The sequence below is a fragment of the Hyperolius riggenbachi genome, chromosome 12 (genome assembly GCF_040937935.1).
Source record: "Hyperolius riggenbachi isolate aHypRig1 chromosome 12, aHypRig1.pri, whole genome shotgun sequence".
NCBI classification, from domain to species: Eukaryota; Metazoa; Chordata; class Amphibia; order Anura; family Hyperoliidae; genus Hyperolius; species Hyperolius riggenbachi.
In genome coordinates, this window is record NC_090657.1 from 170,085,372 (window position 1) to 170,100,714 (window position 15,343).

At 45.3% G+C, this 15,343-nt stretch overlaps 1 protein-coding gene across 1 annotated transcript in view; it reads left to right on the plus strand.

The window, feature by feature from the left end:
• LOC137542403 (androgen-induced gene 1 protein-like) overlaps positions 1 to 5,265 on the plus strand; it is a 35,848-nt gene extending 30,583 nt beyond the window's left edge. The window contains exon 6 of the mRNA XM_068264288.1: positions 4,381 to 5,265. Coding sequence (XP_068120389.1) covers positions 4,381 to 4,427 — 47 coding nt within the window. The 3' untranslated portion in view covers positions 4,428 to 5,265. The remainder of the gene's footprint in view (positions 1 to 4,380) is intronic.
• The last annotated feature ends 10,078 nt before the right edge of the window (positions 5,266 to 15,343 follow it).

Sequence of the window (15,343 nt, forward strand, 5' to 3'; positions counted from 1 at the left end):
TTTTATTCATTACATTATTTTCACTACAGTAAACCTGCAACCTGTGAGCTAATGGATGCTATATAGCATGGTATGATGCTGGGACTGCAAGGCAAGGTGGTGGAGGAGGGAGCTTACGTGACTCAGGAAGGAGTACCACGAGGTGTCCGACAAGGAAGGAAACCCCCAGGATCCCCCTCTCTTGATAAAGCGGCGTGACTGTCGCGACACCTGTAGATGTCTTCCTTCCTTGTCGGACACATCGTGGTACTCCACCTTCCTGGGTTACGTAAGCTCCCTCCTCCATCACCTTGCCTTGCACTGCGGTCCCAGCATCATACCACGCTACATAGCATCCATTAGCTCACAGGTTGCAGGTTTTCTTGTGGGTTTTTTTTTTTTTGTTTTTGTTTAATGGCACAATTTTTTCTTGATTCTATGCGATTTATTGTATGTAATTTTTTTTTTTTTGATCACTGACGATACTGGCTGCTGGCACTTTAAATGCTATGAGATCCACAGAACCCGGGTTCTATCACTGTGGTAGCTCTTATCTTGAGCACCCCAGATGATGATGAGCATTATTACTTATGCATCACCTATTCGAGGTGGCATATAACATTATATGATTACCTTTATGGATATGAGGTGTATTTGACTTGTGCTTTTAAATGGTTTTTATCCATGATAAAGTGTTCATTGCTGCATAGTAAATTGTGTATATTCTTCTTCATACCATTGCATGTGGTTCTATTTTATGGTCATAGTTTCTCTTTGGTATATATAGCAGAATGCAGTAAAGAGGCCCTGTAGTGACATGTATAACAGAATGCAAGGTACTTTTCCGTTAGCCGGGCGCATCCACTAGGCGGTTAACGGAAAAGTACAGAATGCAGTAAAGAGGCCCTGTAGTGACATATAGTAGAATGCAGTAAAGCGGCCCTGTAGTAAATTATTCAGGATACCCACTTCTACTGTAATTATCCTGGTTTCAGCATCAGAAAAACTTCCAATAGATTAGTGTTTCTCAAACCTGTCCTCATGACCCCCCAGCAGTGCATGTTCTGCAGGCAGCCTCCCCTATGCACAGGTGGGGTAATTAGTGTCTCAGCTACATGGAATCCACCCAGCTGAGACACTAATTACCAGGGCTGTGCATAGGGGAGGCTGCCTGCAGAACATGCACCGCTGGGGAGTCACGAGGACAGGTTTGACAAACGCTGCAAGAGATATAGGCTGGGTGCACAATTGGTAGTGCGAGAAACGTAGCATTTTGATGCATATGCATTTGTGCATTTTCTGTGCTTTTCCGTTTTTTTTTCTCTGTACTTGCGTTTTGCGTGCAGGTTTTAATGCGTTTGCGGTTCACATTTACAAAACGCGTACGTTTTTTCTGCAAATCACTAGAAAGTCAACAGGAAACGGAAATACATCATCAAACTTTTTTTTTTTTTTTTTATAAAAACACATACATTGCAGAACGCAAGTATATGTGTGTTTTCTGCAAAGCTAGCGTTTCTGCCTAGTGTGTTCCCTGCCATATATTGCAGTGTATTGGTATATAGCCCCGCCCTCACAATGATGTAACAATCCGCAGAGATCACCTGACATCACTAACCCACTGTGATACATTACAGAAAGTAAATCAGGGTGAGGAAAGATTTTATAATTTGCAAACACTCATTTATAAACATTATATATTGATAAAAAATAATTTACAGTTTCTCTTAAGTTTTGGAAATGGAAAATAAGATTGAAAAATCAATTCCTGCACCTTTGCACCTACCATTTCAGGCTTAAAGGGAATCTGAAAGGAAAATAAACTGGGGGATATAATGATTTGTTTGTGTAGTACAGCTAAGAAATAGAAAATGAGTAGCAAAGAAGAGTTTCATATTTCCAGTGCAGGAAGCGTTAAGGCCGTTCATTCCTCGCAGTCTCCCCAGGTGGCTCCGGTCCCCCGTAATCCAGACCAAAAGCCTGGCCAAGTCGCACTTCATCACGCATGCGCGGCCTGGCCAGGCGCACTACCAGTCTCACTCCCGTCCCTGGGAGCGGTCGGCGCCTATGCAGTAGTACTGAGCAAGCACAGAACTCTCCCAGCCGCGGCCGTGTGATGGAGGTGCGCGCCTGGCTAGGCCGCGCATGTGCGATGAAGCTAGACTCGGCCAGGCTTTCGGGCTGAATTGCGAGGCACCGGAGCCACCTGGGGAGACAGAGGGACGAGCGGCCTTAAAGAGACACTGAAGCGAAAATAAATCTCGCTTCAGTGCTTATATTCAGCAGGGGCATGTGTGCCCCTGCTAAAACACCGCTATCCCGCGGCTAAACGGGGTTCCCTTACCTCCCCAATCCCCTCGTGGAGTCCCGGGCAGCGCTTCCGCATTGAGGCAGGGCTAACCGCTGCAGCCCTGCCTCACGCGCGTCTGTCAGCGCGTATCTCCGCCTCTCCCCCACCCCTCTCAGTCTTCCTTCGCTGAGAGGGGCGGGGGAGAGGCGGCGATGCGCCACTGATAGACGGTGCTGAGGGGCAGGGCTGCAGCCGTTAGCCCTGCCTCAACAGCAGCAAAATCTATGACCAAGTTGGTCGTAGATTTTGCAGGGGGTGATTTGGGAGGTAAGGGACTCCCGTTTAGCACATGCCCCTGCTGAATATAAGCACTGAAGCGAGATTTATTCTCGCTTCAGTGTCTCTTTAATGCTGCATACACACTTGAGATAAAAGTCTCTGGAAAAGGCAAGATCACAGACCAATTTTACCCCATTCCATGTAGTATGAGAGCCATACCTACACAGTCTATTCTATGGAGCTGCACTCCCCATCAGATAAAATCTTTGCAAGATGCTGCACACAAAGATGCCTGTACACATTCAAAAGATCATTATCTGCAAAAGATCTCTTCCTGCAATAGATCCATTTCTGCAAAATGCATTCATAGTCTATGAGATCTGCAGATCCTCATACACACCTTGTTTAACAGACTTCATCTGCATATCTGGCAATCATCTGCAGATCTGAAAATCCATCCTGGTGGATCTGATCTGCAGATGATTGCCTGCTAAACAAGGTGTGTATGATGATCTGCAGATCTCATAGACTATGAATGCATTTTGAAGGAATGGATCTATTGCAACTTTGTGTGCAGCATCTTGCAAAGATTTTATCTGATGGGGAGTGCAGCTCCATAGAATAGACTGTGTAGAGTATGGCTCTCATACTACATGGAAGGGGGTAAAATTGGTCTGTGATCTTGCCTTTTCCAGAGACTTTTATCTCAAGTGTGTATGCAGCATAAGGAAGGCCCAGGTAAGTATGGAACCTGAGACGCTTCTCGTCTCTGGTACACTTTAAGGTGCAAAGCTGGACTGAATGCTCAGTTGGAGATTTTATCAGGGCTGATAACAAGAAGACTGAGCAGTGAAAAATGAAACAGAGCAGAGTATGTTTTTACTGTCATGTTCTCATTGATATGTGGTAAAATACATGAGGGTGCTTCGTCTCTGGTTCTCTTTAACCTCCTTGGCGGTAAAGCCGCGCAGGAGGTTTTCTCCGGCCCTGCTGGGCCGATTTGTTTAATTTTCTTTTTTTGCTGAATGCAGCTAGCACTTTGCTAGCTGTGTCAGCACACTGATCGCCGCCGCCCTGCGCTCGATCGCCGATATCCGTCGCGCCGTGCGCCCCCCCCAGACCCCGTGCGCTGCCTGGCCAATCAGTGCCAGGCAGCACTGAGGGGTGGTTCGGGACTCCCAATGACGTCCCCAGCTTTAAAGGAGGTTTTACTGCAGGGGAGTTCAAAAGATCATTAGCTCTGCTCTGTTTCATAGTTTAAAATACAGTTTCTGGTTTGTAATTGCAAACATGACAGAATGATGCAATGGTATATAAACAAAAAAAAACCTGAAAATAAAAATGACTCGGGAGTGAGTGAGTTCTTGCAGCTCTTGTAGGCATATGGTTTCTACTGTGATGAAGGGATTCTGGGAAATGTAGTCTTATCTATTCTTCCTAATTTGTGTGTTACATAGTCATAGTGAGAAGGTAAAGTAAGGATATCTACCCAAACCACCATCAAAGAAGTGTGATTGCACCCCTCCCCTCCTCCTCCTTTTTTTTTTTTTAAATCAGAATCTGAAATTGGATCGTATAAAAAAAAATCTGACTCACATGTAGTGTGCAGGAGGCCTGATAGTCCAAAAAATACAGTACTTGCTACCAGGGTCATCCTACTAGCCTAATTTTCCCTATAGTGCCCCTTTAATATTAACTTATCATCCAGCTTGCTTGTTAGATTTTGCCTTGTTCAGTGTTTGGTTTCTTTTGGAATTCCATTTTATCAGACTGCAGTGACTGCGTCCCTCTTAACCAATTGCTATAAACCCTTTTTGTTGCTTGTTATACAGGATCCAGACGCCCATCTAAAAAGAGAAGGAAAAAGAAGAATAACTAACGCCAACGCTCTCGATTCAGGGCTGCCTTTTTTTCTTTTTTTAATTTTAATTTTTTTTTTTTAAATGGAAGAATGATTTGAAATAAGCTTTCCCACCAAAAGGGGCTGAGGCAATGACTACTAATGTGATCGCTACATTCTGCACTTAAGGTGGGTGTTTACAGGACATATCCCTGGTGAGGAAGGGCAGCTGTCGCCTCACAGGATGTCTCCATTCTCCTCAGCGGCTGAACATTCGCCGGCTCCGGAGCTGCTCAAACAAGTTTAGGATTGTGGTCGAAGCGTCCCCTCCCATCACTTCGTGCCACGTGACATTTATAAAGTGACGGATACTTCCTCTCGTTTACATGCAGGGACTCTAATTTATAAGAATGTACCGGTTGGCGTGAGCCACTGTCTACTGAACTGTGCAGCCTTCTGAGCCAGGAGGATTCTGGGTAATGCCCAGGTGACGAGCTCCACAGGACTGTGAGGCTCACACACCATTTTCTATGACGTGAACTGTTTATAGCGACTTTTATGTGACATCATTGTGCTTTGTAGCGTATGGATGATTGCCATGTTCTTAATTTTGCATTCCCTTCTGTATATTGTCTTACATTTGTCCGGTTTGTGGTGATTTGCCATGTATACGAGGGGTAATCTGTGAGGACGTTCCACCCGCCAGGAATTGCCATCGATGAAGTGGTTTGCAGACAAATACGGAAGCTGCCTGTGTTCAGGGAGGATGCCACAGGTTGGATTGGGCATTACGGTTAATAGGAATCATGTTTAATTTATACCCATTAAACACTCTTTTGGCCTATGAATGTGATCGGCCACAAAAGTTTTGAAAATCCTTCCGACTCTGTCTTTTGTTTGCCATTAGACTGCAACCTTCTACACACTTCAAACAGCGATTGCTGGAAATTGGTGATAGTTTCAGAGAACGGTGTGGGTGTGTTCTTACTGCACAGACACGCAGCTTGGCCTGTGGTGGTGAGGAGGGGGATGAGCAGGAAGTGCCTTACCACAAGGAATCCAATAGAATGAGGATAGTGGTCAGGTAGCAGCATAGCTCCCAACTACCCCTCTTTGGAGGGACAGTCCCTGTTTGGTAACCAAATACCTCTTTCTCCCTTTTGTCCCTTTTTCAGGCCTGATGCCCAGATCTATGTAAATATATGTATTTTTCTACTTAAAAAATGTTTAGTTGACGCTAAACTTTATTCCCATCAATTAAATTGATCTAATTCTTATTTTCAAATGTTAAATTTAAGAAAAACTAATGATAGAAAGGACCAGTGTGGTTTTTGAATGATGAAACTACATCTTTTGATTCTGAATTCTTTGTCATATGCATGGTGGGGGGCGTGGCTAGAGGTGTGGCAGGGGCATGTCTTAAAGTGTACCTCCTGTCTTATCTCAAAATGTTGGGAGATATATAGCAGTGATCTAACTTGCCCATTTGCTGTTTGGGAGACACCTGTATGCACTGGATATGTTTGGCTGAGACTACCGCAGCTGAGGAAAATCTAAACGTGTACAATGCTTAAAGTGGAATATAACCCTGCATTTCATCTTTGCTCTAAAACATTATTTACAGCATATTATATGCAACCAGCATTTTTTTTTTTTACTAGACCAGCAATCGAAGGGTTACACACAGAGCTTGAAAGTTGAATGAAGTGAATTGCAGACCATCCAAACTTTAGATAATGTTATCTTGTGTTTACTTAAATGTATCAAGTGAGGAATGTGACACATTCTCTGACTGCAGGAGCTGCTGGAGACAGAGACATTGACAGCATGTCTGCCTGCAAAACAGCAACAAATAAAACCAGTTATTAATAAAATGCAAAGTCAGCTCACAAAGCAAAAAACTGTACTTTTGGAAACCTATAACTTCTAAATGAATAATACTTATGCACAAATGCAAATATGATAACCATATGGCATATAAAAAGTAGGTAAACATGTTTTTATTGAATATTATGTCAGGGTTTTAAACCGCTTTAAGGTACCCCTGAACTGAAAAGAACCTGTGAAAAAACAAGAATTACTTACCCACTTTGGAATCTCTTCGCTGTGATCTTTTTGTCCTGTCATTTCCACCGCAGCGGCCTTTCGAAAACAGTTTTTTCACCAACAAAATGGCGCTGACCCCGAAAGTACTTCTAGTATCTGAAGCGAGCGCCAAGGGGTGGAAACTAAACCACAAGGGGCATGGACAGAGACGTTCTTTAGGACGGAGTAGGCGTTGACGGAAGAGGACTGACTCTTCCTCCTCCATATTTGACGGGTGTGCCAATCAAATATTTTGGAGGAGAATGGTGGGAACCCAGGGGGCACTGTATGGTAGGAATACTGTCGTATCACTGCTCATGGAGACACATGGGTAATAGGAAAACCTTGCTCTTAGTTCTGGGGCACTTTAAAGTGTGTTTGAAGGCAAATTAGAAGATAAAGTTGGATGCTTTAATCTGTAGAGGGAAGCCAGTGGATAATCAGGAGACTTCCTCCGTCCCCCACTACTGAGTTAAGTGTCTAACTTTTTACTTTTAATTACATCTGGTATACTTGAAATCACAGAGAACCAGAACTACCAGGAATTTCTAGTGTCAAAATGATGGAGTGTCTTCTTGCTAACATGGAGGATGGAGTGTTTCAGAGTCCAGTGAGATGGAGTGGAGGTGAGGGCAGGCAGCTGGAAGCTGAGGAGTTGGGAATGGGATAAGCAGGTATTTCTCACTGCCATATTGTTTAAACTATTATATACTTTGTTGCAATAGATTATTTTTGGTAATAGTCTTTCCCTGAATTTAAGACCCCCCCCCCTTAGGACCTAGCATGCTTGAAATATAAGCCGTCACCCCAAAAAAGACCTAGCTGGGGTGCTATGTGTATGGGGAGGTGTGTGGTCTCTTACCGCACCTCCCTTGTGGCTGTGTCCCCCTTCGTTCCTTGTAACTTCTCCAGTGTAGCGGCAGCATTGTATTGATGTTGTGAGGGCGCCCTTTGATCCTCATGCTGACAATTTATGCAGTACGCTTTGCCAGCTCTTTGCTGGTGCTCCCCTCTTGTCATAATCAGTGTGCGCCCAGCTGATGCGTTGCAGGCGCATATTGATTATGACAAGCGGGGATCGCCAGTGCAGTGCCGACCTAATGTACTGCATACAGTGTCAGCGTGAGGGTCAAAGGGTGCCTTCACAGCATCTCAACGCTAAGCCACCGATACCCCGGAGAAGTTACAAGGAACAGAGCGGGACACAGCCACAAAGGATGTGCAGTAAGAGACAACACACCTCCCCATGCACATAGCGTCTACCCCTCTCCTAAAAGTAAGCTCTCCCCCCCCCCCCCAAGGGGGGGGGGGGGGGAGAGCAGTATTTTATTAAGGCAGTCTTTTATTCAGGGAAAGACGGTAGAATTGTTTGCTCTGATGTGCAGCAGTAATACACAGGCACCATAGTATATCAGTTGGGGGATCATTCTTTATTATTTCCAGTATTTATTGTATTTATAAAGCTCCCAACATATTCCGCAGCGCTGGACAATGATTACAATGGGGTGACAGACAGAGAGGTGGCATACTGTTATATGTGGTCTTGTCTTCCTGCAGCTTGGGAAGGTCTTAGGGCCAGTTTCCACTGGAGCGGAAACCGCTCTGAATCTGCAGCGTTTCCCCGCTGGCAAATCTCGCGGGGAAACTCTGCCATAGAAAACTATGGCGCCACCGGCCGAATTGCTTACCCTAGCGTTTCGGCCGACACTGGCCACAGACTTCGCGCGGGATGCTGCGAATCCCTTAGCCGTGCATGGCACGGCTTATGGGATTCGTCTGCAATCCCGCACACCCGGAAGTGCCGCTGCGCGTCTCACTGACGCGTGCGGCTACAAGTGGAAACGGGCCCGTACCCTTGTGGTCTTGTCTTCCTGCAACGTGGAAAGGTCTTCACTTGTGGTCCCGGCAGAGAAATGCTCAATCCAATCCAAAAAAGCTTTATTGGCAAGACCAAATACATTTAGCATTGCCAAAGCAAAACAAAGCATTAACATGGTTAGGGGGTTGTGGGAATAAGGGAAGGGTATGGGGGTTAGGGTATATAGTCCATAGAGTGTGGGGGATGTAAGGGACAATATGGGGGGCTGGGATATACAGTCCATAGAGGGGTATAGGGGATATACAGTCCATGTGGTATCATGTTCCTCTGTTCGTGGCAGGTCGTGATATATCGGACGGCTATTTACATGCCGGTTTCCTCTTCCCCCAGTAGGATGTAGAGTTTCCTATCCTCCTCTGTGGAGGTGAAATCCTGGATGTGGTCAGAGAGTCTCTGAAAGTGGCCAGTCCTAACAGGTGTGTATTTTCTGCAGTGTAGCAGGAAGTTGGCCTCATCCTCCAAGACCCCCTGGTCACGTTGTTTGCACATTCTCTCCTCCTGGGGCTTCCATGTCTGTCTGTGCCGCCCTGTCTCTATCTCCAGGCTGTGGGCACTCAGACGGAACAGGCTCAGGGACTGTCTTTGTGGTGGTGTAGGCTCTCCAGATATGGGTCAATTGTGTACTCTCTCTGTAGTGATTGGTAGACCGTGCGTTTCTGGGAGTTTTTTGTCACTTTTCCATTCCTCTAGGTATCGTTCCTTGCAGCTTTTTTATAGTCCCTTTTATTTGGGCTTTTGTCAGCCTGTGTTGGTGATCTTGGCTGGCTGCTGATGCATTGTTTGAGAGCACGTGGTATGGCCTCTCCCCCCGGGCTCAGTGATGCTTTATGGCGGTAAGTGCTGGGGCTGCTGTGCTGAATATGTGCCCTCTGCTGTATAGTCAGCCATAGTGGGGCTCTGCCTTGCAGGCTAATTTCGAAATGCTGCGATGGACTTTGAGAAGATACTTGCAGAACTCTAGATGGAAGATTTCTGTTGGGCTGGAGTCCTATTTTGATTGGTCAGGGTAGGTGACCGGGCCCCATACCCCAATAGAGCAGGATTGGGGTGATAATGCTGTCGTATATCTTTACCCAGACTCTCACCGGTGCTTTAAGGTGGTAAAGCTGCCTTCTGATGGCATAAAATGTTCTGCAGGATTTTTCTTTCAGGGCCTCTACTGCTGGTTTAAAGCTCCCTGATTGATCTCCAGCCTCAGGTAGGTATAAGGGTTCGTATAGACGTCCGATAAGGATCGTTCGTTACGAACGATTCGTGACGTTTACACGATATTCAAATTAGACTGAAAAGATCGTTCGTAATGAACGATTGTGTACACACGTGAGCGATATAAGTATAAAGTACTGAACGACGAACGATTAAAAAATGCGTGCGCAAACGGAAGTGACGTTATGACAGGCAATAACATGCGTTATTGGACCATCTTAGTACACACTGCAACGATTGAACGATTATCTTTCGAAAAAATCCGCCGGGTTGGATCGGTCGGATTGAACGATAACGGTCGTTATCGTCCAAAAAAACGATCGTTGGAAAATTTGGAGGGCACGATTATCGGTCCGATTGTCGTTATCGTTCGTTTTCGAACGATCGTTATCGTACGTGTGTACTCAGCTTAAGTGTTGTGGTTATCTGAACTCTGATAGGGTGAGGTCTGGTGAGATTATTGCAGATCATGGATGAGGCAACTTTTTTCCTAGTCTGGGGTCAGAGCAGGCCTCCCTCCTCCCCCCTCCTCCTCCTCCTCCACATCTGCAGGAACTAATTTCTGCAAATATTTCATCGCTCTGCGGGTTTCGGCGAGAGGAGCTGCAGCGTGCTTCCAGGGAGCACATTCACAAGCCGTTCACCAATATTTATCTTACAGGATGTATTAAGATGATTGGGAAATGGTTCAGAATAAACCCATAGATGGTACTGCAATAGACTGTTAATGAAATGCCAGTAATAATGGCTTGCATGCAAATATAATACAACTATATGTAACTTGGCCAATCAAATGAGCTTCCTGCTGATGTTGTGAGCTGCATGCCTGGAATTATTTGTTCCTCTGTGTTGTCCTTTTACCTGAATCCATCCAACACCAATCCCCCATGTCAAATCTGCTATGCTGCGGCCTATCTCCCCAGTCTAAACTTGTATAAAGTGTTTTAGGCTAGTTTCACATTGTTGGGCTGCATTGCTTTTTAATGTACACATCACACAGTGACCAAAAGCAACATTTGCAGTGGCATGCTATGTAACCAGGGCTGTGGATTCTGAGCAATTTGGGCTACCTGGAGTCTTTGGTTTCTGAGGAGTCGAAGACTGAAGTCTGATTTTTGTATAGACTCCACAACCCTGGTATGTATTAGACTAAGGCAGCCTTTTTACCCTGGAGGAACCCTGCAAATAGTTTTTTTGGATGTCAAGGAACCCCTGCATGTGTTTTGGCATGGACTTCAAAAGTAGGTGATGCTGTTTATTTTACTACCCCCTATTACACTGCCACTCATCATACTGTCTCTTCTAGTACATTTTATTCATGTGCTCATTATTATTCTGACCCTTAATTTAGTGCTTCTTTTTACAGTACCCCCTATTATAATGTGCTCTATCATACTTCCCCCACGATGGTGAAAAATGCCAAGGAAACCCGGAAGAGTATTCAAGGAACCCTGGTTGAGAAAGCTTGGACTAAGGAGTTGGAGTAATTTTGTCTACCTTGAGTCGGTTTCATAAATTGAGTTGGATGATTTTTGTACCGACTCCACAGCCCTGGATAGAACGCACTCATGACTATACGCTGTAATAATGTGCATGGTGTGAGCAGCACACTGCATGTTCTACGTTCTAACAACAGAATCTGACGGCAAGGAGGTGAGGACTGTTTATAGACACTGAATAGCGCTTTGTTACTGTATGCACTACAGTGTCCATTACAACACAACATGTTAGATTAGCCTTGAATTTTAATTATATTGTGCTACTGAAGGTGACATCAGACCGAGAAGAACACACAAGACTTGTATAAGGAAGAGGAGTCAGCTCAGATGTTACTCACAAATGGGGTCATGCAAGACCCCTAATGGTCGCCTGTGGAGACAATAAATCTGACTCCACTCAAGTATCCTGCTAGTCTCCATTCATGTTCCAAAACCAGAAAACTTTGCTAAAATATGAGTTTTAAGCAAACATGAACTTAAAGGTCAAAATAAACATACACAGGTCATACTTGCTTCCCGTGTAGTCTCCTCATCAATCCTGCATCCTGTCTGTCCACTGTGATCAATGGAATTCTTCATCCTCCAGTTTGAAAATGGCCATTACCCCATAACCGCTTCTGTGTCCGCACACAAAACTGTAATTTTGCCCACTTAAGCCATAGGGAAACATGGACTACACCTTGCTCATCAAATGTCCTTTCAGTTATAACTGACAGCAACTGAGATATATATCAGTTCTGACAAAATCTTGTCAGAACTCGTCAGTTCTGACAAAATCTTGTCAGAACTTGCAATCTTTGAACACAGAAAATGGTGAGCTTCTGAGAGGAACAGACGGTGAGGTAAGTACGGTATGTAATATTCATCTGCAGGTACGTCATGTTTATTTACTATAATTTTAATCGGTTCAGGTTCTCTTTAAACAGTTCTGAAGAACGGAGGTGCCATGAGACTAAGCTAAAATATAAAAAGCAGTATACGCTGACTAAGGAGTTTTAAACTGTAACACTGATTAAAATATGCATTTTAACTGATCAGTTCTTCTATAGAAAAAAAGCTTTCAGTTAAAATGCATATAAGGTGAACTGACCCATAGGGAAACATGGGCATTGAGCTGCATGTCAGTTGTCCAGTTATAACTGACAGCAACTGCTTTCAGTGTGAGTGGAATCTTCACTCTACAGGAGTAGTTGAGGTTTTCATCAAAAATTTCTTATCAATTACATAAACATCAAGCTGAGAGTCAGTCTCGACCCTGTGTGTAGATGATGAGTTTTTGGCTCGGCCCTGTGTGTTGGTGGTGAGGATTTGCCCGGCTTGGCCCTGTGTGTGGGTGATGCTGAGAGTTGCCGTCTCGGCCATGTGTTGGTAGTAATGAGTTGCCAGCTCTGCCCTGTGTGTTGGGGGTGAAGAAAGTTGCCAGCTCGGCCCATGTGTTGGTGATGCTGAAAGTTGCCGGCTCGACCCTGTGTGTTGGTGATGTTACTGGCTCGGCCCTGTGTTGGGGATGCTGAGTGTTGCCAGCTCGGCCCTGTGTGTTTGCGATGAGGGTTGCTGGTACAGCCCTGTATATTGGTGGTAATGAGAGTTGCCGGCTTGGCCCTATGTGTTGGGGGTGATGAGAGTTGCTAGCCCGGCCCTGTGTTTTGGTAATTTGAGAGTTGCCTGCTCGACCCTAGGTGTTGGTGGTAATGAGAGTTGCTGACGCAGCCCTGTGTTTTGGTGGTAATGAGAGCTGCCAGCACAGCCCTGTGTGTTGGCGGTGAAGAGAGTTGCTGCCTCCGCCCTGTGTGTTGGTGATGAGAATTGCCAACTTCTGATCTGTGTGTTGATGGTGATGAGACTTGCTTGGTCGGCCTTGTGTGTTGGTGGTGATGAGTTGCCCGCTTGGCCCTGTGTGTTGACGGTGAAGAGAGTTGCTGGCTTGGTCCTATGTGTTGGGAGTGATGATAGTTGCTGACTCGGCCCTGTGTGTTGGTGGTGAAGAGTTGCCGGCCCTGTATTTTGTTAATCTAGAGTTGCCGGCTCAACCCTGTGTTAGTGATGTTGAACGTTGCTGCCTTGACCCTGTTTTGGTAGTTATGAGAGTTGCCATCTTGGCCCTGTGTGTTTTGGTAGTTATGAGAGTTGCTGGCTCAGCCCTGTTTGTTGCTGCTGATGAGTTTGCCGGCTCGGCCGTGTATTGGTGTTGAGAGTTGCCGTTTCGACCCTGCGAGTTGGTGGTCATGAGTTACCTGTTCGGCCCTGTGTGTTGGGGGTGATAAGAGTTGCGGGCTCGGCCCTGTGTGTTGGTGAATAGTTGCTAGCTTGGCCCTGGTGGCGGTGATGAGACTTGCTGGCTCGGCCTTTGGTGTTGGTGGTGATGAGTTGCCGCCTCGGCCTTGTGTTGGCAGTGATGAGAATTGCAGTCTCTGTCCTGTGTAATGGGGATGCTGAGAGTTGCCAGCTCAGCCCTGTGTGTCGCTGATGAGTTGCTGGCTCAGCCCTGTGTTGGTGGTCATGAGTTACCTGCTCGGCCCTGTGTGTTGGGGGTGACGAGTTGCGGGCTCGGCCTTGTGTGTTCGTGGTGATTAGTTGCCAGCTTGGCCCTGTTGGCGGTGATGAGACTTGCTGATTCGGCCCTGTGTGTTGGTGGTGATGAGTTGCTGCCTCAGCCCTGTGTTGGTGATGAGTTCAAAACCATAAACACACCTGATTTAGAAAACTAAACAAGAATATACCCTAATAGAAAAGTATAAAACTTAGCTTTTAATAAAGTTACATTAAAACCACATCATATTTACTAGCTTATTTTGTCAACTGTGAAAAATGTGGACTGGAGGAAAGAGCGTCCTGGGTCAAAAGACCACCCTCCTAGTTCACACTAATATCCTAAACCCTACACCAAAACTCAACATGTTTCGTTTCCTATGATGGAAACTTCGTCAGGAGTGATAATGCCCTAGTGATAGAGTGATAAAGTGCTACATTGAGAAGATACAATATAAACTTTCACATATTTACAAAGAGTTAGCAAAATAGCAGAGTTGTGACCGCTAAACCAGCAGCCTGCTAAATGATGTCTGTCCAAGCTTTCCTTTTATAGAGCAGTCACAAGCCCAGAGGATGTTGGGTAGGGCGGGTACCTTCCACGCCTACCATCCTAATCAGGAAGTAGTATCTAATTGGACTAAAAGAAAGTCCATCAGCAAATTGGACCAATAAGAAGACATGTCTATAGCAACCAGTACATTCTCAAAAATGCTCTAAATGTACCTGTATACAGCCAGGGACCACTTGAATCCAAGTACCCCATCCCCCCAATCCCGTACATTCAGCCGGCAGGAGAAGCCACGCTTAGACAGTACATAAAAGTACCTCTACGTATTTCCTGTTCTCCTATTGGTTGATGCGTGTGTAGAAGGCGGGAGAGAGCGTCATTAGGGAGGAGAGGAGTGACACCAAACCTAGCCAATCAGGCGCTTGGGTCTTCCCTGCTCAGCGCTTGTATCATACACGCACCGGGGAAAGAATAATAGGCGTCACTTCCGTATTGTACGGACAAGCAGAGTTGTGTGGGAGGTTGCCATAGTAACATGTCACATGGGCTGTGACGAATTTCGAAGAGAGCGTTTCATTGGTTCACGCTCTGTACGCATCAGGTTGCCTAGGAAACACATAAATATTAGGGAGAAGATGTAAATACCGGGCAAAGCACTCTCCGTTTACACCTTATCCACCACACATCATGCAAAGCATTGGTCGCATTGGCAAGATGTAGATACCCATATTTAATTCCCATCATTATCTAAGCGTCTTAATTTCCAGACAAAACGGACTATATGCACATAAAAGGAGGGGAAAGAAAAGGAATTAACACTGATAAAGCAGAAAGCTGCAAGATCTATTTCCACCATACATATAAGTGTAGCCCCTCTCTGATGCAAAGAAGCATCTCCTAGTAATAAAGATATGGCAGATGAACTGCCAGATGCAAGTACCATTATTTAAAGACACACACCTTTAAGATGACAGTATGTAGATTTGGACCATAAACCTCTCATATCTTTCCACATGGAATAAATGACATGTGGAGGGGTATAGAGTATACCACATTACACCACCTAAATAAAAGAGGCATAAGTAAAGCCCTCATTCAGACCATGAGGGCTCAGAGTTCCTAATCTGTATATCCATCTTGCCTCTTGCTGTTTTAGCTTCTGGTCCAAATTACCACCTCTGGGACCCATTTTCCATTTTTGTATGACCCAGAAGTGGAGACAGGTGGGGTCACTCTTATGTTTCTC